The sequence below is a fragment of the Pseudorasbora parva genome, chromosome 2, assembly GCF_024679245.1.
Source record: "Pseudorasbora parva isolate DD20220531a chromosome 2, ASM2467924v1, whole genome shotgun sequence".
In the NCBI taxonomy this organism is placed as follows: domain Eukaryota; kingdom Metazoa; phylum Chordata; class Actinopteri; order Cypriniformes; family Gobionidae; genus Pseudorasbora; species Pseudorasbora parva.
This window is the reverse complement of record NC_090173.1, coordinates 30085116-30108123: the sequence shown is the minus strand read 5'-3', so window position 1 is coordinate 30108123 and position 23008 is coordinate 30085116. Positions and strand designations below refer to the sequence as shown.

At 37.9% G+C, this 23008-nt stretch overlaps 1 protein-coding gene and 1 long non-coding RNA gene across 5 annotated transcripts in view; both read right to left on the bottom strand.

Annotated features, from left to right (window-relative positions):
- Positions 1-23008, bottom strand: part of cacna1ia (calcium voltage-gated channel subunit alpha1 Ia) — a 285196-nt gene that overhangs the window by 116553 nt on the left and 145635 nt on the right. For all 4 annotated transcript variants that reach the window (XM_067415070.1, XM_067415065.1, XM_067415059.1 and 1 more), the window contains one exon: positions 21017-21150. In XM_067415070.1, the coding sequence (XP_067271171.1) occupies positions 21017-21150 (134 nt within the window). The remainder of the gene's footprint in view (positions 1-21016; positions 21151-23008) is intronic.
- Positions 12842-14539, bottom strand: LOC137052972 (uncharacterized). Its single transcript, XR_010899938.1, has 3 exons — positions 14494-14539; positions 13223-13271; positions 12842-12897 (listed from the first exon to the last, which is right to left on the bottom strand). It is a non-coding gene; the product is annotated as an uncharacterized lncRNA (long non-coding RNA).

The following is a 23008-nucleotide window of genomic DNA, read 5'->3' as shown; positions in this document are numbered from 1 at the left end:
TTGTTTTGTTTTGTTTTTATACATTGTTCCAGCCATTAAAATAGTTCAGTTTTGTTTTTAATGTCAAAGTAGTTTCGTTTCTTTATTAACCTAATTTAGAAAAATGTTCAGAGCAATTTTTTATTTGTTAAATTAAAGTTTATTTAGGCAAGACAAGTCAATAGTTGGTTTGGTAGGCTAAATGGGTCCCAAAAAAAAAAATTCCACAGCACTGAAAGTCCCAATGAGCACAGTGGCCTTAGTAGGCACAGAAGTCACATTACGAAACCATCAGGACTCTTTCTAGAGCTGTCCATCTGGCCAAAATGAGCAATCAGCAGAGAAGGGCCTTAGTCAGCGAGGTGACCAAGAACCCGATACTCTGACAGAGCTCCAGCGTTTCTCTGTGGAGAAAGGAGAATCTTCCAGAAGAACAACCATCTCTGCAGCACTCCAACAATAAGGCCTGTATGGTAGAGTGGCCAGATGGAAGCCACTCCTCAGTAAAAGGCACATGACAGCCTACCTGGAGTTTGCCAACAAGCACCTGAAGGACAAAATTCTCAATGAAACAAAGATTGAACTCTGTGGTCTGAAAGGCAAGCAGCATGTCTGGAGGAAACCAGAAACCGCTCATCACCTGGCCAATCCAATTCCTACAGTTAACCATGGTTGTGGCAGCATCATGCTGTGAGCATGTTTTTTAGCGGCAGGAACTGGGAGACTAGTCACGATCATCTCTAATAGCTGATGGAACATCTCTAATGAAGCTTTAGAGGTCCTGCAAAGAAGAATTGGAGAAACTGCCCAAAAATATGTAGATGTGCCAAGCTTGTAGATTCATGCTTAAAAAGATTTGAGGTTGTAATTGGTGCCAAATGTGCAAAAGTATTGAGCAAAGGCTGTGAATAATTATTTACATGTGATATTTTTTCTTAGTTTTTTATTTTAATAATTTTGCAAAAATTTCAAACAAATTTCTTTCACATTGTCTTTATAGGGTATTGTTTGTAGAATCTTGAGGAAAATAATTAATTAAATCCATTTTGGAATAAGGCTGTAACATAAAATGTGGAAAAGGTGAACCACTGTGAATACTTTCTGAAAGCACTGTAAGTTTTGTTTTGATAAAAGTTTAGGGCCAGTAATATTTTCTTTTTTGAAAGAAAGAAATTAGTACGTTTAGTAAACAAGGACACGTTAAATTGGTCAAAAATGACAGTAAAAACATTTATGTTTTGGGATCATGTGACACTGGGATCATGTGACACTGATTAATATATTCAAATAGAAAAATGTTATTTTAATTTATTGCTCTCTCTTTCTCTCTCTCTCTCTCTCTCTCTCTCCATTCTAATGCAACCCAACCCAAACACAATGCTGTTCATCTTGATCTGACCATGTGTACTATATCAGGGACTGAAGCGGTGAGGTTCAGCTCTCTCGCCTTTGTGAGAGCAGCTCTGTTTGTAATAGCTACTGACTGCTCTCTGCATCAAACGGCCCTGTGTGATGGTGTGTTTGAAAATAGAGGCCAGAGGGTTTCTTTTCGCAGACAGAACTAGACATTATCTGCTGTTGATCTCCCATTTAATCTGCATGGTTCATCACAGCGAACAAATCTAGATGCTGTTGTGCTACCAACAGTAGGCGCGCACACACACACACACACCACCCAAGTGAGGACCATCTTAAAGCAGGCACACCTCCTGTGATGTCACCAATCTCGCCAGCCTCCATTTGACCTCCATCTCCATGAGATGTTTTTCAATGGGAGGCATTTGCGGTGAGAGCTGAGTCACAGAACAGGACGAATGAGTCACACCAGCCACTGAGAATATAACGACAGCATCTCATAGCATCAGCACAGGGAGTCACACATTCAACATGTCTACATAACCACACAGCGAGAAATACTCCACAGCTCTCTAGAGCCACTCAGTTGCCAAAACCCTTCTCACATGCATGTAATTAAACCATTTAGTAGCGTTTACTTTAATGGGAATGATCTGCGGGCCCATATGGAATCTGAAAATGCCGTTTCCACACTGATTTGAGGGGAAAATCTATGTGGATTTAAACAGGTAGTCATGTTATTGGATAGCCTGGGTGCCAGCCGAACTTAGCCCCGGCCACATCATTTGAGGTCGGGAAGTTTGGTCTGAACTTGATCCGTTTGTGGAGCAACTATGCTCGAACCAGAGCTGCTCGGACCAATCAAATTGTCAATGTAACGTAATCATCCACGTCCCCAAAGAGTGCTTGGGTTGAATTTGTTCTAATCCTAAACATAGAGTTTCTTCATATATGCATTCACCTTTACTATTTCTTACGAAAATTATGAACGTGTTGGTAAGTACTCTGTGTATCATTACTTTCCTTTTACAACTCCGGAAAAAATCATTTACACTCATCGTTCTTCTTCATTCTTCTTCTACTTCAGCCAGCATGCGTGCAGTTGAGTTCTGTTGACAAACTATGCGTTGCTCAACACACGTCACTTAGCTCCATTGCTCTGATTGGTTGTAGGTCTATCCAGTTGAGGTCTTTCCTGGTTTGGTTGAAACACGCCCCATAATCACAGCCCAATGGAGCGGAAATGGAGTTTAAAATCAAATGTGATGTTTCATTGCATAGGTGAAATAGTTTTCATCTACAAAACTATGAGCTTTTCTGCAATGCTGGCTACAGACCATAAGATAATCAGGGTGATTTTGGACTTTACCAATCCCGTATGTAAAGTTTATTATGTTGATGGTTCTACAGATTATTTTAGCAGATTCTCCTGTGGTATGAGGTGTGCTAAGAATGACTGAATCTGCTCGGAAGAACATCAGAGCCATCCCGATATCAAATAGTAAATATTTAACATGATGAATATATACAGTCACAAATCCTTTTGTGTTGGGGAACCCCAAGGATAAACACACGCACGCTCAGCAGATTATCCAACCCAAATCAAACACGCCAAAAGCTAATCAAGGTCTTCAGGATTACTAATGCTGCATACCAATTCGCCTACTTATACTACGTCCTAAAAGTATGTACTCTTTTTGTGAAGAAAAAGTATATACTTTTGAGTGTGTAGCAGAAAAGTATGCAAGCTTCGGGACATACTGCTTCATCATCTTTACTTTATCATCTTTATAACTACGTCATCTTTAACGGACTCTGTCGCTTAGTTACGTGTATCCCGTCACCGTTTAAACTGCTCTGTCAATCATCACACAGTTCAAATCCTCCACATTCAGTTTAATCTATACCGTATCGGAGAGAAATGTAGCTTCATGTTGACCTGCCATGTGTGGGTCTTTAATGTATAGACTCTCCTCATGTGTTTGCAGTTTAAATATAATAATGCATTTAAAAGTTAATGGCCAAACGTGTCATTGCAAAAGTTCACAATGCTGCTCAGGTGAAATATAATGTGGACAACACTGAATAAATAAATATTTTAGTCAGGTTAAATACTGATAGTTAGTCTTTCAAACCCCTTTATCTAAACCTCTCTACTTAACCGTCGGAACTCACACATCCGTCATGTGTGTATTTTTTTACGCTTTTTATCCGTGTTTGTAGTTCTAATCAAATCCTCGTCAAACTCGCAATGGGTTGTGGGAAATATCAGCCGTTAGAGTGCGCATCGAAGCGCACTTCGAATTCAGACCGGAAATAGTAAACTATCCAGGTATCTTTTGAATACTCTTTTAAACATACTATGATTTGGGACATACTAATTCTATTTTCGAGTACTATTTATTATGGATAGTATGCGAATTGGGACGCAGGGTAAAGTTACAGGCATCTGAGTGTTTTTCTTTTCAGGGTTGGAGCTAAACTCTGCAAGAGAGTGGCCCTTCTGGATCAACGTTCCCCACCCCTGATCTAAACAATCCCCCAATATGAATATGACATAAGTAAACAAACAAAACAAACTGATTTTTTTTTTTTAAACTTACCACTAAAGTGAATTCCAGTTTACAACCCCACCGGTGAGTAGAAACTAATTAAAATATTCATTGGAGACTAAACATCTGGTTGCAAGCGCTGCATTTCAGCAGGCAGGTGTGGACGCGCTGTGCTTTGATTAGAAAAGTAACCAATCATTATGACTGTACCAATGAGATTGGATGTTAATAAAAGTTGTCCAAAGGGCTTATGGGATATTCATAACCCTAGAGACATGGATTTATCCAAAAGGCTTGGCTTAAGGGAAAATAGACTGAAAACGGGTCAGAGAGAGAGAGAGAGAGAGAGAGAGAGAGAGAGAGAGAGAGAGAGAGAGAGAGAGAGAGAGAGAGAGAGAGAGAGAGAGAGAGAGAGAGAAAGAGGCCTACCCTAACAAGGACATAGACTGTGTTCCTTCGTCGTACTACCATAGATGAACGATTGACTCCATTGCTGTTGTAGAGCTTGACAATCCCATTATGTCAATTACTATCTGACTGACAGCGGTGTCAGCACTCGAAAAGTAGTGGGATGCTGCCACACACACACACCAATGCGTCTGCTTGTGTGGCTCAAGCAGTGACTGATATACTCCTTAACAATAGTAAATTCCAGAGCATAATGTTTCCTAATACCGATGCACATCCTCATAAAAATAGGCAAAAGTTCTCTCACAACAAATATAACATATGTCATAGGCATGCATGATGAGACAAGATTCCAGTGACAAGAAATTTTCTTTTGTCCACAGTCAAAGTAAAAATGCTGCGTGATGCAAGAAAAATCACAGTAAATCAGCATCACTTGCGCTTTCCCAATACAATGCAGCCGAATACTGTGATTCTAAGATGATTCCATGATTTCTATGATAGGTAAGATGATAAGATGCTTTTTATGGATCTTTTTGTGGAACTTGAAGAATTAATCATATGATTTTTTCAAAATTTCCACAATTAATCAAAACAATCACAATCCAAGTCATGCTTCAAAATCAAAATATAAAACAGGCTTGATTTAACTAAATGGACTGCATTTATATAGCGCTTTTATCCAAAGCGCTTTACATTTTTGCCTCACATTCACCCATTCATACACCCATTCTTACATGTAAGGCGCCATCCAGGTCGTCGGTTGACTGTAATGGAAAACCTGAGAGCATTAAAGATGCCCTAGAATGAAAAATTAAATTAACCATGGCATAGTTGAATAACAAGAGTTCAGTACATGGACATCACATACAGTGAGTCTCAAACACCATTATTTTCTCCTTCAAATCTTGTTTGTGAAAAACACCACGGAAAAACAGGCGATTCTCGACATAACGCCACCTGTGACGCAATCGCTGGGGATCATTAATATGTATGCCCCTAGGGATGGGCGATATCTTATCGTTTGTGATATACCGGTAAAAATTCTCCTCATGATAAGAATTTGTCTTCCCGCGACAATAACAAGCACTTGGACTTAGCACTTGAGAGATTTGCGCTAAATTCTAACATTAAATCATTATTTGCTATTTTTTTTTTGTAATCTGGAGACATTATTACTTTTGCTGTTTACACTATTTTTGACACTGTTTGCAAAATGAGAATATGAATACAGAATCTGTGTTTACATTTAAAACATGTCTTTTTTGTTTGTATTGTGTTTTTCAGCACAGTTACATTATTTAAACATTACCTGCACTTTTACAGAAGTATAACTGCAACTTTTCTGAAATTTCTGAAAAGGCTGGTGTTTGGATTGGTTTGGATTAAGTGTTTTTATTATTCTTTTATGTATTAAAGGGGACTATTTCATGACAAATACATTTTGTTTTAGACCATGGGTTTTTCTGAGGCTCACTTGTAGCCAAAAACATGGGAAATTGTACTACATTTATTGTCATTGATATTGTTATCGCAAAAAATACCAGAAAATACCGTGATACATTTTTTAGTCCATATCGCCCATCCCTGACGCCCCCAACATTTGTTAACGGCAGCGCATGCGTCACCGGAGGATAGCGAAAATGGCAGATCATGGAAATAGATGTTATGTTCCAGGCTGTGCAGGGTACGTTAGCCTTCCCACTGAACAAAATTGTCTACAGGCATGTTTATCTATAACTGTATACCGCAACAATTTAGTTAAAAGTTGTTCGTTGGCTCGGCCCATTTCACCACGGACAGTTTTTCTAACCTGGACAATAGCAGGCTTCACTCAGCGTCTGATACTGGAGAAGCAGCAATTCAAACTATATCCCCACGAGCAGTAAGTACTGATTTTATTCACTTATTTACTGTCTAAACAATTTATGATTAAACTGGAAGACAACAGTAACGATAATATCCCTTGTGTTGTCTAAATCCAATGCAAGATGTTAGTACAGTAACAATAGAAAACTCCAAGACAAATGTCAAAGTTAATATTATTTCCTGCCAGTGTTGTCATACAAATCTACAAAATACAACCGTAGATACATATGGCAATCCCTTTTGTCGGATAGAATTATAATTTAGCCAATAGGTTATTTTCATCAACAACACATAACTCACGAGCTAACTTTGTCGGTTTAGTTGCTTAACTTACAGATCGCTCACTCGATGCTTCTAGCTAACGTCACCTCCACCACTTAATTTGACAATTTCAAAAAAACAAAACAAAAACAAAAAAATTGTAGGCTACTATACTAACTATACAAACCACATATTTCGGCGCTAATGTTACCCAGTTAACTTGTTGTTTAGAGTTTGTGATTCAAAGAGAAGAAGCTATCATTGTAAAATCAAACGGTGATGCATTACAATGATTAAAATGTTTTTAAAATGCTAAAAACAAAGTTGTGACTGCATGCTGACGATATGAGTTAACATGTAAAGTTAATGTTATATGCTAGTTCACATGTAGGCTGAAGTTATAGTAGTTACTGACGTTATGTTTTGCTGGTCTTACAGAAAATTAAGACTAAACTTCAAAAGTGTCCGTTTTAAATCTCAAAACAATTGGTTGTTCCTCAAAATCTTTATATTCATCAGAAACATGCTCCAAAATTAGGTTGGATGCATAATATCTCCATGATTGACAGTATACGGTAGATGTGTTTCTGTCACTGACTGAACTGGGGCACAGTGAAACAGCCAATCAGAGCCGAACTCAACATTAATATTCATGAGCCTTCAAAATAAGGCAAAAACAGAGCATTACATCCTAGGGACAATTTCTGGGTTTGTAAATGGGCCTATAAAACCATATCTGGACAGTTTTAACCCTTAAATAACACACATATCCTATATGTAGATATCAGAGAACAATTTAAAATATTGTTTCAACTCATTCTAGGGCACCTTTAAATACTTATTGGTAACTGACTGCATTATTACAAAATATTTAATAAACAAATATGCATGTAAAGAGGGATGTTAAGAACTGTTTATTAATAATTGGTGTGTGAATTCTATACTAATTGTTGTGGGACACACAAATAGCGTTGACCTGTTTGTATTCACTGCATGCACAAAGAGCAGACTAATACTTTTGTATTTTTTTATTAGTGGATCTATTAGAGACAACGAGCCTAGAGAAACCGGAGTTTAAGTGGCTACCCTGAACAACCCTCTCTCTCTGATGTGTGTATATATATATATATATATATATATATATATATATATATATATATATATATATATATATATATATATATATATATATATATATATATATATATATATATAATAAAATGGCACAGCTTTTTAAATATCTGAACATACACTCTTAACATAAGTCAATCAAGCATTAGACCATGTTTTGATATTATGTTTAAAGCTGCAGTCCGTAACTTTTTGCGCTCTAGCGGTTAATATACAGAACTGCAGTGTCTTGCGGAAGAACATTGCAGCCGTAGTAGCTCTACTTCTCTCTGTTTATGTCTATGGCGGATCACGCAGGGACTTTGCTCCTCTGCAGCGCCAGCCAATGAGATTGCGGATTGCGCATTAGCTCCACCCACTACCCCCAAAAAACCCAGCATATCTTCTGCTTGTTCTTAAAAAGCTGAATAATTCTAAATTAACTCTGGTATTTTGACAGGAAAATACAACAAAGAATAATGTTAACATGTAGCGTGTCAATTCGGCATGGTATGTAAGTCTCTCTCTCTCTCTCTCTCTCTCTCTCTCTCTCTCTCTCTCTCTCTCATTTGTTTGTGAGAAACGCACTCAGCAAAGCGACGGCAAGTTGTGCGCCTTCCCTTCACACTACATTATACGGTACGTTGCAAATGAGCTGAGAAAATCACTCGCTCAGTCAGAGCGTTCAGCGAGTGAAAATATAGCTATGCTAAACTTATTTGTATCCTGTAACACACACACTGGCGAGTAAAAAAGAATTTATTAGCCAATCGCTAATGATAGATTTACTTGCAGAATTACTTGCATTGTAGAGGGTTGCTGGAGATTGCCCCCCAAACTTTTTGGGTGACCAGACCAGATACTCTAGGACTATACTACCCATCGCCTTCAAAAACATGTTAACAAGAGGAAACCCTCACAATAAAACTCTCAACAACTCTGAACTGCTCAAACCTGAAGGCAGCAGCTTTACTGCCCAGTCAGTCCATGACTAAACAGACAGAACTAGCATGAAGAAGACACTTCTAAGACACCATAATGTCACGTCTAATAACATACTGAAAACTCATTTGAGTGAGCTTTAGAGATAACCAAATAAAAATGTCAATATTACAATGGTTTTTCCTCTATTAAAGCTCATCTTAATTTGAAATGCACGTATTTATAAACTGCTTTTAACCACTCCATAAGCTGCGGTTTTATTCCTTCTACAAAGCACTGGACGACACATACAGGATGGTGGGATATCACAGGCAGAAAAGAATAGCTCTATTCTGCCTTTATATCAGTAGAAGTGGATGTTATGCAAACACTGAGAGGCCTTGATGCCTTCCTACCTCCATGTACCGCCTGAAACGCATATTCGGCCCGAGCCGAGCCTATGTTAAGATACATACAGATACATACTCTTCTCTCTCCATCCCTCTGTCTCTCTAGAATTCTCTGCATGTCTATCATGAATTATTGAAAAGCTTGAGACCAGCATGGCTTCAGGAAAACTCCTAAGCTTGATGTGCACTCGTCACTGACTTGTTCTGCCTCTCCCTCTTTCCTTTTACTCAGCTTCCTTCATTCTTTTTTCCCCTCTAGTATTCTCTCAGAGCACACCTATTCTCTTCTCCAACCCCAAAGTTCTCAGGAAATCTTCATAATGTCTCACAGCATGATAGCAGCTAAATCAGTGCTTCTGGTCGGTCAAGAGCAGTAGTATTATTATGATAGTAATCATTAATATCGCATATAATGTTCTGTTTCATGTTTCTATTTCGATTTAATAGGCTTTTTTAATACTTCCACTGAAACATATTAATTTCAGTTGGTTGTTAAGGCAACATTTCACATTTTTTAAGTTTAAATATTCTAATATTTATATTATCCATGTTTTTCTTACAAAGCTATCATATAGATTTAAAGCCTGGAATATAACATATGGACTTTCATAGAACGTGTGACCAGGATTGACATTAAACAGAATAGTAGTGTAGTGCCCAACTTTTAAGGAACGGTGCTAGCAACACCAAGGTCACGGGTTTGCTTCCTAAAGGATAAAAAAAAGTATACTTTAAAATGCACTGAAAGTTGCTCTGGATAAAAGTATCAGCCAAATGTATAAATGTAAATATATAAGCAGCTCTTTGTAGAACAAGTCTCGGGATCCCTGTGTTCTATTCCACCCCTTTTTGCTCCATCTAGCATCCTGTGTGAGCGGCTTCTTGCACTAAACTCAAATAATACATCCCAAGGTTAAGTATGAGCCACAAGTGCATCTACACAAACAAGTTCAGGTCGAGTACCTCAAGATATTTGGAAATGTTTACTATTGTACATTCTATGCTAAATACAGTACCCCATAAAAATATTCCACTGGCAATAGCGATACTGCTGTAACACTGGTATCCATAAAGGCATCCACTCATTCTGAACATCTCATTCAATTTCAAATCTAGTAGAAAAAAAAAATTCTCCTTTTTCATTTTGAATTTCCATAACATCTTTACTTATTCACGCCCGGGCCTGCTGAGGGAAGCAGAGCCTTAGGTGCTCTGTCCATCACTCAGTAAACACCTGCTAATCACATACAGCAGCTGGCCATCTCATTAGCATACATACATTATTCATTCATGCCAAGAAAGCTGATTAGAATAGAGGATCAGAGAGGGGATTGGACAACTAAGTGAAGAACAGTACACAACAAGTTATTTTGTTTCAGAGTGAAGCCATTGAGACGGGTGTATAATTGGACAACACTGTAGCACTTTAAGTAGAGATCTTCACAGTGTTCCTGATTACGAATTAAATAAACGGCTCCATTTAGATGCATCAATGCAGGCTTTGGGTGAATACACACACACACACACACACACACACACACACACACGCTCAGAAGCACAAATACACACTTGCACTCAAGGCAAATATCCAGGCAGAAGTCAGACTGACCAGGTAGGATGATCCAAAAATATCAGCAGAGCTTTTTTCCCTTTTTTGCAGTGTAGAATCAGTTGAAATGTCAGACTGGCGATTGAAATGTCATATAGAGTGAGAATACCCGAGAGAGGGCAGGATCTCTCCCCTCTACAAACACACTGACATTAACACCATTTACACAAACACGCTTTAATGGCAAAAGGGTCTGACCCTGAAAGGCATCATGATGGCTACAGGATATCTTCAACAGAGGGACATGAGAGAACTGAACAAGCTAAATTTGGACAAATTAACCACCACATACACATGCAAATCGACAGACATACATAAACATACATAAACAAAAAGAGATGAGCTTATTCCTTTCCTTTTACACCTGAAGGGATTAAACCTGCAGACAGGAGGTTTTCTGCATAAAACATTTTTTTTGTTGATAGAAGCAGTCCCTCCCGTACAGACAGGCACACATCCAAAGACAAATGTGCTATTATTTGTATAGTTTGCATTAAATAAAACCCACAGCAGGGTACAAAATCAATAAATGCTAACTAGTGTTGATTTAATGACACAATCTGACAAAAAATGCTTTCCCCATGACTAAAATGAGATGATGATGAGACCACAATAAGGTCATTTAACAATAACTGATACTATATCAACATGCAATAGCATTGATGAAAAAGCAGAGACTAAAATGCAATTCAAAAATAAAATCTTTACCAAGTTCTTTCATTAGCCGCTTGCGCTGTTTGCTGTGACTAAATCTGTGATCAAATCTCCTCAGTAATTAACTTTAATAAATCTAAACACAGATCTCAATATTGTTTGCGATTGTGGTTGCTAAACAAATCTTATTTGCAACCTCTGTGAGGCAATATAAAGTTGATTTTTTTTGTTGCTGTTGTTTAAAATAAAAAAGAAACAAAGATGTAATTTGTAATTATTTAAATTACTATTAGGGATTGTACTGTTTTAATTTGAGAGATGTTACTTGTTTTCCCAGTTTTTATAATTATAAACAGAAAATTAGCCAATTATAAATCAGTACACTAGAAGATAGATAAACCAAGCGCATGAGTTGACATTCTATTTATTCATATATTTTTTTAAATAAAAATAATCATTATTATCAGTTAAAGGGGGGGTGAAACACTCAGTTTCAGTCAGTGTCATGTCAATCTTGAGTACCTATAGAGTAGCATTGCATCCTGCATATCTCCGAAAAGTCTTTATTTTTTTAATAATTATATAAGAAAGATGCGCTGTTCCGAGTCTTTCCGAAAAAAGCCGAGCGGATGGGGGCGTATCGTGTGAGCGGAGCTAAATAATGACGTGTGCGCGTCGCTGTTATTGGGTTGAGTGCGTCGTAAAGCTGTGTCATCCCTAACAGCGGGAAAAAACTTTATTCAAAATAAAAATATGGCTTTTAATCAGATACAGCCATACATCGATGATCCGGAATCAGACCCAGAGGCTGCAGTTGAACAGGAGCAGCAGCAAAAACGACTAGAGCAGGACGTCTCTATGTGGTACAAGTTATACACTAACTATATAATATGCTTAGCGGCTTGTGTTATTTACATATTTATACTTGAATTATATCGTCGTATTTTTGTCTTTGAAGGTGTACATGTGGGAAGTGCAGTTGTGCACGTGTGTGTGTGTGTGTTTACGCGTGGTTTGTGTAGACAATTGTAACGTTAGTAAGCGGACTGGTTTTGCACGGCAGGCTAAGTTAGTGTTTACATAGAAAGACACGGAATAGTAGCGCATTTGAATGAAGAAGCGCGCTTATTTAGTTCAACATATTTCCCCACTCTTTGTGTATTGTTGTTTGGAGTGCTTTTACAATACACAAACATAAAGTTACACAAATAGTGGCCACACTGTAAAAAATTTATTGTCAAATTAACAGTAACTTACTGGCAACAATTATCCAGTAGTTGCTGTATTTTATTCAACAGTAAAATTACTGTAATACTAACTACAGTAGTATTAAGCATACCGTAACATTAAAAACATTATTTTACTGTATTTTTACCATGATGAAGTACAGTATTACACCGTTGATTTTTATTAATACTGTATAGTAGTATACAGTTATGAAATGTTATTTTTTTATTTTATAGTGCTGCTTTGTAACCGGTAGAATATGTAGAAAATCTGTAGAAAATTATTTTAACTTTTAAAGGCAAATAGAAAAATAACAATTGAAGCTTTAACTGCACAAGGTTTATTGTGTATTTTAAACATACTTTTAATACATTAGTAATAATGATGTAATGTAATACAACAATTAAAAACAATATTTATGAAAAATGTATAATTTAACCAGTGTAAAAATGATCCTCAACAGGTAAAAAAAGAGAAAAAGACAGGTTAAGATGAAGGCCAGGTGAGGGAAAAAGTGGGAGCAACAGCACTTCTGATAATCCTGCAACAAAAGAAAAGCACAAATCAATGAGTGGCAAGACATACAACTAATAATCAAAAAACCTTTTTAGGGGAAATAGTTTTTCCAATGGTATCCACCTTATTTTTCTCAGAAGAGTGTGCACTCCCATTTGTAAATTAAATGTGCCTGGCTTCTGGTGTCATTCTTAGCCTATTATTTTGATGTATTGAATTTGTCATAATTGTAAACACTAGAATGTAGCAAATAATTTAAAAATAAAAATAATAAAAAGGAAAATAATCAGTTTAAAATGTGCACCAGTATTGGACCAAGGTAAGTAGTTAGATAAATAGATTATATTTACATTAATTTTGCATCAATCGTCAAGATGGATAGTCTTCTTAAACAGCTCACTGTGGACAAAGAGAAGAGACAAGATGGTTAAAATACAGTCAAAAACACAGCCTTCTAACAAAACAAAAAAATCCAAATTCTAACTCTAAGCTCCAAATAAAAGGTAAATGTGTAAATATCACACTAAAACTGCAGTTAGCATCAAATATGTCTTGTTGGGTGATTTATTAACTCATTCATTCAAGTTCAAAACTGCTGATTCTCTTAGAAACAAAGCAAGTGGCGGTTTTAATAATAAATTATTAAATCGTTCACTCAAATGATTCGTTCAAAAACAGATTTATTCAGGAACAAAACACTGCAGTGTTGCTTTAATAATTTCTGCTCCTGCTTTGTTAAAACTTTTTGTAGAAAAAGAGCAAAAACATACACAATCATGTCTAAAGTGTAATTTATCATTTTATGTAATTTATTAATATTTTTTTTGGACTGTTGTTTAAAATCAATTAATTTATCATCACATTATTGGGGAAAACGTCTCTCTTGCTTTTGTGATATCACGCAATTTGAGCTTTCAATGCGTCCCCCACCCCACCCACATGAGTAACCAAGTCAGAACAACAATTACGATATTATAGCAGACAATAATGTAAATGTCACACCTAGCTTTGTCTTTAGACAAAAAAAGTACACTTTTGAACGCTTCCTTCAGTCCAGATAGACCGAGATAGACTGAGGTAACCTTAACGTTAAATGAGCGCGCAACTGCACAAGGTCCTGGCAGATATAGACAGTCCAGATAGACTGAGGTAACCTTAACGTTAAATGAGCGCGCAACTGCACAAGGTCCTGGCAGATCGCCAGTTCAGGTCATCAAAGACGTACAGAATAAAGTTGTGATTTACACGATAATAAGCGCGAATAAATCGATAAGAGCAATCGAAATTTTATTTTTATAACAATAATCCGAGTCCAAACCTGTGGTATCAGATTTCAGGATTGATCGTTTCAATTCCAAACCCTAATGACCGCGCAGGCGCTGGTAAATGGCAAAATGATTCATGTTAAATTATTCTGACCTTATAAGAGTATGCAATAAATCACATTTAACCTTACTAATCATGTAACGTTAGGCTATAAGCTTTCAACATGAAGGAAATCCGCTCTTGCCTTACATACGTTAATATACAACATGCCGCGGGCAGTTCTTATTTAAACTAACGGTAACCTGTTACTGATCATTTGTTTGCATTAAAAAATATATAAAGATTCATCACTAACCAGATATTTATGGCGAACACTTTGCTGACAGAGACAACAACCCGATGCGGCCTGCGCTCTCAAAAGTGCACAGGGAAGAGAGTTCTTCAAAAAATGGCAGATTGATGTTATTTTTCGCGGTCATTTCGTACTACTGTATTTAAATTAACAGTATCATGTCCCGAACTACATTGTACACAACGTAGTAAAATGTTGAGAAATAAATTCAATATCTAAATCGTGGTCAGCTATTCTAAATCATTTTAAATTATTAGAATCAATATGCATACAAATATGTAATGTTACTTACCAGACGAAGTTCCAGGTCGGCAGAAAAGACTGATGATGCACTGTCACGACAGAAAAACGTTCAAATGGCCTCTTGTGCACCAGCACCCCCCACTGACATAAATGAAGACTGTTAATAGTCATCCAGTCCTGAAAATGTTTTATTTGTAGGCGATTTTACCTGCAGAATTGTGTGTGGTATTTTTCGCGGTCAATTTGCACTGCTGTATTTAGATTTACAGTAGCTGATAATTTCCCAGAATGCACTGGAAATCTACAGTAAAATACTGTGAACTGTGTACACAGTATATAACTGTTGAAAATACAAAATAATACTGTGAAAGCAACAAAATCTACAGTAACATAATGTAAATGTGTTATACAGCAAGACACTGTTGAGAAAACAGTATAATACTGTGAAAACAACAGAAATCATTTACAGTGCAGCTAAACAAATGTACACGCACTACACATCGCATGCTCCATTGAGCAATTAACTATACGTGATCATGTTTGGGCTACTTGATGAGCATAGGCAAAAACACAGACATTTGAAGCAGTCTAACTCACCGCCCGCGGTTCTAACGTTGGGACCTTTATCGTTGGGACTGCTCCATCCTTTAGCATTAGGCGATTGGAAAATCCGGCGTCGAACTGGGCCTTGTTTATGAAACAGTCGGCACCGAAACGCAGCGAACAGATATAAACATTCGCGCAACTCAGTTGCTGATCCGGAAAAGCAAATTCCATCCACTGTTGCCTTAACGCGGGGTTTTTGGGGAATCTGTGCAGGACTGTCTTGGTCTGGCAACCAAAAACGCACTTTTTTGGTGACATTGTTAGTTGTGCACATCACCTGTGCAGCGCATCCTACAAGCCAGCGCTTTGATGGGCGTAGCCTGTTACTTTCGCTCTCTCTCTCTCTCTCTCTCTCTCTCTCACGCTCTTCCGGTAGAATTGTCCGTAAGGCCCATACAAGGAAATTCCGCCCCCATTAACGTCAAAGGGGACGCATGATCGCAAAAAACTTGCCGAAACTTATGACTAACCGGAAGTAGTATTTTTGACAAAGAAATACTCCCATCAAACGTCCACCTTAACTTTTGAAACTTTGTCTATGTTTAGTATGGGATTCCAAGTCTTTAACAGTGTAAAAAGATCAGTATGCATGAAACAGCATTTCACCCCCCCTTTAAACTGTTATCCAGAATGATGAAAATGTGACACAGTTTTAATTGACTTAAACTAAAATGCCCAGACAATGTAAATTAAAGTACAGACAGGATGTATAGACAGATAGATTGATAGGCAGATAAGAAGACAGACAGAGGAATAGACAGACAGACAGACAGAAAGTCTTCACTAAAGTAAAAACTATAGTCATACTATATGTCAGGCCCCTCAGGTGGTTCTAGTGTAACTTTAACAGAATAATTGAATTACAAATTAACCAAGCTGTGCCAAGCAGTAATGAAACGTGCCAAACATTGGAGGGATGGACAAAGAAAAGAAAGAAAGAAAGAAAGAAAAAAAGGCACAGCATGTGTGATGAATTGTGGGGAGACACATAAACAAACAGGCAAATCCGAGAGAGAGAGAGAGAGAGAGAGAGAGAGAGAGAGAGAGAGAGAGAGAGAGAGAGAGAGAGAGAGAGAGAGAGAGAGGGGCTGTTTTAGTGCACATCAATCAGAGAGTGTGTGTCTGTGAGAGTAATTAGCTACCTGCCGTCGGGCAGCCTCTCTCTAATTGTTCACTGTTTTGCTGCAGCCTTTTTTTCCTGCTCTTCATTCATCTCTCTTACTTTCATATACCGTCAGTCTTCTAGAGTGTTAATGTGTGGGGTGTATGTGTGTGTGTGTGCTGTTGATGTATGCATGTTGTGAAATGAGACTGCAAAAATGATGACTCTTCTGTGGGTGTGTGGATGGAAGAAAGAAAAAACAGACAGGCAAACAGAGAGAGAGTGAGAGAGAGAGAGAGAGAGAGAGAGAGAGAGAGAGAGAGAGAGAGAGAGAGAGAGAGAGAGAGAGAGAGAGAGAGAGAGAGAGAGAGAGAGAGAGAGAGAGAGAGAGAGAAAAGGCAGTAAGGCAATCTGAGCTGAGGCAGTGTGTGAGAGAGAAAGAGAGGGATGGGGAAAATGGGGAGAAAGAGGCATGTAATCTGGGTGTGTAGTTAGAGATAGCTTCGCTGACTTTACCCACAACACAACAGAAGGATTAGCCAAAGAGTCGGTTAGAAAATATCACACAAACACACAGACATCCCACGACACAGAAAACACACACTGTAGAGGACTTCTAAGCCAGTGTTTACCAACCAGGTGTGCGAGTACCTCAGGGAATACTATAACATTTCGATTTTACTTGGTTAAACATGTCTTCGTCACCTGGAATTCGCAGGCTCTAATTAAAATGTGCACTAATGGTGTTGTATTTGCTCGCAGGTGATATTTCATACTTGTTGAGCTCTGACGCTTTTTAAATTCCACCGTTCAAAAAGTGCAAATGACTTTATGTTAGTTACATGTCCCATCTGGGTTTCATTTTTAAATTAATTTGCCGTTAGGTCTTACTTTGAGAATGTTTCTGTATGATTGCACCCAGAAGTGTCACAACTGTGAAAGACAAACACGTGCAAGTGTTATTAAAGAGAGAGGAAGCAGCTTAGTCGGTTTGCTTTTTAATAGATTGTTTTAAAATTGAAAAGTGAATCAGCAAACAATTTAATGCTATGAGTTATAATGCAACAAGATGTCCAAAACAAGTTTAAAACAATACAGTATATTACTGCGTGTAGAGTGTGACAAACTACACTCACTACTGTTAAAAAGATTTTTGTTTGGCAAAATGAATACCTTTATTTAGCAAGGAAACAATAAATGGATCGAAAGTTGCAGTAAACTTTTACATAATTTTTGATTTTCTATTCATCAAAAAATCTTTGAAAAAATGCATGCAACTTTTCAACATTGTAAAAAATTGTTTGCTTACAGTAATCCTCATATTAGAATGATTTCTGAAGGACCATGTGAGACTGAAGAGTAATGGCGCTGAAAATTCAGCTCTGACATCACATAAATAAAATAAAACTTTAAAATGTTGAAATATGAAAGTTCTTTTAAATTGTAATGATATTTTAATATTACGGTTTACATTTTATGTTTGATCAAATAAATGCATACATTTTTTTCCACAATTTGAATGGTGTAGGTCAGGAAACCAAAATACTGGGTTATCTTTATCAGGTTCACATGTAATATGAATTCAAGGAAACATGGTCAAGGAATATTCATCTTCAGTTCGTTTATCTCTTTGTGTTCCCCCGATTTCCTTGGTTAAAAAACAAATCAAGCATTTATCTAAATGTCGCTGCCTGTAGGTGCTTTCAGTCTGCCTGTGGTGTGTCCCCCTATCTGCAGTGTGTTCAATCTGAATTTGACTCTCTCCTGACCTTCTTTCCTCACAGTTGAGCGCTGGATTCAACAGGGAACTGAACACAGCATAACAGAGCAACACTAAAATGATCCAAGATATGTCTGAGCAATTCACGGGATCTGTTTACATCATCCCCAATGCAATGTCTAATGCAAACATATGTTTTTATTTTTCTCTACGTGTTTATATTCACCTAAGACATAAGGAAGGAAGTCAAAACTAATCTGCGCGGTTCTATACTGTACTATACTAGAGGGGTATCAGCATACCAGTGGGTCGCATCGATATTTCATGCGTGCCGCACTGGAGACTTGGAAGTAAACGCCTATGGCTAGGATTGGATAAGATTTGCATATTTAATGAGCTTCAGCTCCCCTGTCAGTTCACGTGAGGGAGGGATTGTTTTGAAAGCGGCCGGAATAATTCTCTGATGGGGCTCAGCCTCAAAACGTCTTTATCAAACAAACACAATGATTTATCTCTTCTCCACCTGTGATTGATTTATTTTTGTATTACTTGTACCATCCGATCGGTGGATATAAGTGCAAACACACACATGCGTGGGGCTTTGCAAGTCCTGGAAGTGTGATCCCGAATCGCAATGAACCAACAAATAAGGGATTCTCCAGCCTGTGACAGCGTGCTTGTATACTCTGTTAGACACGTCATATAAGTTACACATAATCAATTACACATAACGTTCTACAGAAGCAGCGTACACATAGAGGTGCGTTTCCCCCTTCTAATACTTCATTGATTTGAGAGCCTCGTTTTCTGGGCCTGGTATCATTTGCTAACAATAAAGTCTTCTCTGAAACTTACAGTATATTCATATATTACCATGACCTTTTAAATATCAAAGGCTCAAGGGAAAGTTGATTTCTCAATGCATCACCCCTTTAATGTTCCTTAAAGTTACAGTATTATAACTTTATAATATATAGATCGCATTAAGCTAATGATAGACGAGGTACATTTTTAAACAATGTTGCCGAGTGATGTTGCTTGGGCACTTTCCTATTGAGGCTGGGCAACAAATTTCTATCTGGACACTTTAGATTGTTCGTCGGCTCTGTACCTCACCTGGTTGCCCACTGATGGCAACATTGCCTAGCAACATTGCTTAAATTGATCAGCTTTACTGTATTAGTTATAAGCTGTACGGGAAAACGAACACTAATGTGATGTTTTGGCACTACTCAACCACACAGTGCGATGCAACTCCTCATCTGTTTGCTAATTCATTTATTTTTTAACCATGCAGTGCAGACCGACTCATGGGTCATGAAAGTAACATATCCACTTTACACCTTCCAGTGGGTTGTATTTTATGTTTTTGTAGTTGGCGTTTGCTATGAAATCATGCTTAACAAAATGAGAATTACATTAAATATGCCCATACTGTCTGCAGTTTTTAAGGTTTTCTTGCTCAGTAATACACAGTAATAAATGCAGTGTTTTTCAGTACTTACCTCTATCAATATAATCCCTCAAGCGCTCAATGTAAATACCATGATAATCTAATACTTTGAAGCAATTTTGTACTTAGCTGTTGGTCCTGAGTTTAGAAGGAAAATAGTAAGAAGCAGAGACATATATGTGTCTTGAACCATATGGGGGAAACATTTGATGGCTTTTACTAGTTAACCAGGTTTAGCTGATCTACCAGCCTTGCCAAGCCAGTGTTTACTGGTCAACATGCTGGCTTTTTAACCTGACCAGCTAACAACCACTCAACATCTCTTAAAAATCATCAGATTAGACGAGCAAGACTGAAAGCCACAAACATGGACAAAAGTAACAAATACACCTTGCCAACAACAACAAAAAAAGTGTGAATCTATCACAAAATTACTTGAATAATGTGTGTATATGACACATGGTTGTTTTATACTAGGGATACAGGCATGGAACAGACTAATATCTGTCATTAGGCAAGGCCAAATTAATGCCCATCATGTTCTAATGAGTCTCATCTTTTACTCAGCGAATCCTGACAAACCCAGAGCCGCTCACTGATACAAACCCTGTACTACCCAATTGTACTTAAATGCACACTTGTGCAACGAAATTAACATGCAACAGTAGAGAAGAAAAGCTTAATGTGCTCTATGAAGAGAAAGAAAGATTGCTATGGGATCCATTGCTCATGACCAATTAAGGTAGTATATAATAAAAAATTAACAACCTGTATCACATTATGGCTGTATGGCAATTTGTTCAGCCTCTTAACTTATGAGTGTTTGTTTTGTGTGAGTTAGTGTGGATAGAGACAGAGAGGGACTGTATGTGTGTATAACAAATTACAACAGATTTATCTCGCTCCAGCAGGTCTGTCCTGTTGATCCAATGCTTCTCCTGTCTGTTTTGATGTCCTTTTCAGGGAAACATCCAGAAAATGTTGGTAAATTTATACTCTCATAGCACTTTTAGCAGTTTCCACTCATCTTTTTGGCACTAACTAGGAGATCTTGGACAAATCATAAAAAACAAAACAAAACAAAAAACATGTGGGACGCCTGTATTTGACATAGCTGAGATCTGAAGGACTGTAGCTGAAGGGTTTGGCCTGGACATACAACAGAAGAAATGAAAAGCCCATCAAGGGCATTCTGGTATCTGGAGTACTAATGTATTTTAGAGACACTTCACAATCTAAACATGCAGTTCTTATATGAGACATTTTCTCAGAACAACTGAATTGAAATGTCCATTAATACAGTTCACAGAAGTCAGACGAAAAAAATAAACCCACTCAGGGTCCTTATAGCCCCCGATTCACCGTCAGCTACAATGAATGAAAAAAACACAAGTGCCCTTACCCTGCCATGACGATGAAAAAGTCCAGTCTGTTCCAAGTATCGCCAAGATAACAGCGATGGCCAAAGATCCCTAGAGCCACCATCTTCACCACCATCTCCAGTGCAAAGAAAATGTAGATAAATGCATCAAATGCCTAAAAGACAGAGAAGGAGAGATCAAGAAAGGCACTTGAACAACAGTGTAGGCTATGCTCTAGCAGAACCCATGAAACCACAATCTAGAGTTTTGTGGATTTGAGTCAACATTTAGCTTTGAGGCTATAATTATAGTGTAGTCCTAAAAGTTGACAATCACTGCAAACATGTTTCCAATTAGATGCTCTCTATAACGAGAATGGTGGTATTGGGGGAGGCACAAAGTAAGCTATTGTAAATTAATTTTTAATTATAATGATAAATAAATAACAATTAATTCAATAAAGCAAAGATCACAAACAAAAATGTAGTGTGCAAGTGAGACAGACCTAACATTAGATTAGTTATTTCACTTAATGGATGAATTGCAAAGTTAACTTTTGCAACATGGAAAGAAATTGATCGCTTTTATTGATGGCAATTGTCATGACTTTCAGAGCATGTTTTTTTCTATCAGGTGTGTGTCAGAATCAACAAGCGGGAGACAAAATATGATGTTATTGTTTCTGCACATTGTGATTTCTATGCAATTCAGAGGTATTACTACACAGGTTGACAAACAGACATACAGACATATGTGTACAGTATAGACAGACGGACAGACAGATGTTATTAGTGTGGTTATATTAACTCAAGAGAAATTATTAGCAGTCCAGACGCATCCAATTCTCCAGATCTGGGTCACGATCCATTACTTGCTCTGCTTTTACTGTGCTCTTTTCAAAAGCAACCACTGATCATTCAAATTATGCTCTAGGAAGGACATAGTGACAGAAACACTTAGCAATGTGTTGCACAGCAACATTTTTCTAAAACATAATGTCTGACTGCCATTGCCAAAGAGAACTAATGAGATCCTGAGAGAAGTCAAAAGCTGAATGAGTCTGAAACGAAAGGTCCCTCAAGAACCCTTTAGTAAATGAACAATTGATTATGAAGTCCAGTCAGCTCCCAGCCTGTTCACCCTCACCTGACCCCGGAAGACCCTCCCCGGATCTCAGTTCCCAACTGACGCTGAGATGACTGACAATCAAAGCAGATGATCAGATTTACAGAAAGCGTTTCTTTCATAAACAATTGAGTCGCGCGAGTACACAGACTTTAAAAGAGCTGTTAATTAGCTTTTTACAAATACTCCGACATGTGATTGTCGCTGTCAAAGCCCCGCTGCGTTCTCATTACGACACCACAGATAGCTGGGATTTCAACGTCTGATTACACAGACCAGTCAGGCCGCAATCACCCTCATCAATGGCTTTGTTTCTCTTCTTACGTTGGTCACTCGTTTAGTTCTTAAGTTCGACCCTGCGGGGATAATTACAAAGATGCGAGAAGCGTTTTTGTTTTGTTTTTTTTTGTGCAGAAAAAAGAAAGTCTGTTACGTTGTGCCCTTAGTCACTTCGCATGTCCCCAGTTGCCAAGTAGAGCTGATACAGGTTTGGTTTCACGCTACAGCGTGTGATACAAGCAGGAGGCCGTTGTGCAGCGATGCCAATTTGGACGGCCGCCCGCACGAGAAATGGAGAATTTGAAATCGGCCGGTGCAGTCAAGCAAAACAGCACTGGTTTAAGATCCCCTGTGGGACCAGAGGATGCAAACACCCTGGCGCCAAGAGGACGCTTCCTCTAAAACTACCTTCTTCCACACGCCATACATGACATATGGCTCTCTATACGAGTTCGAACACACACAGCAAGCAGGAGTGAGACAGACTCTCATTCCTGCCCACACAGTTTTCATTTCAACCCTGTCTTTTTGTTTTGCAGTCAATCCAAAAAGCTAATAGGAGAAATATCACATTGCAGACCTTCATTTGCATTTCTCTCTCCAAAACTCTTTTTACACAATGGAAGTGC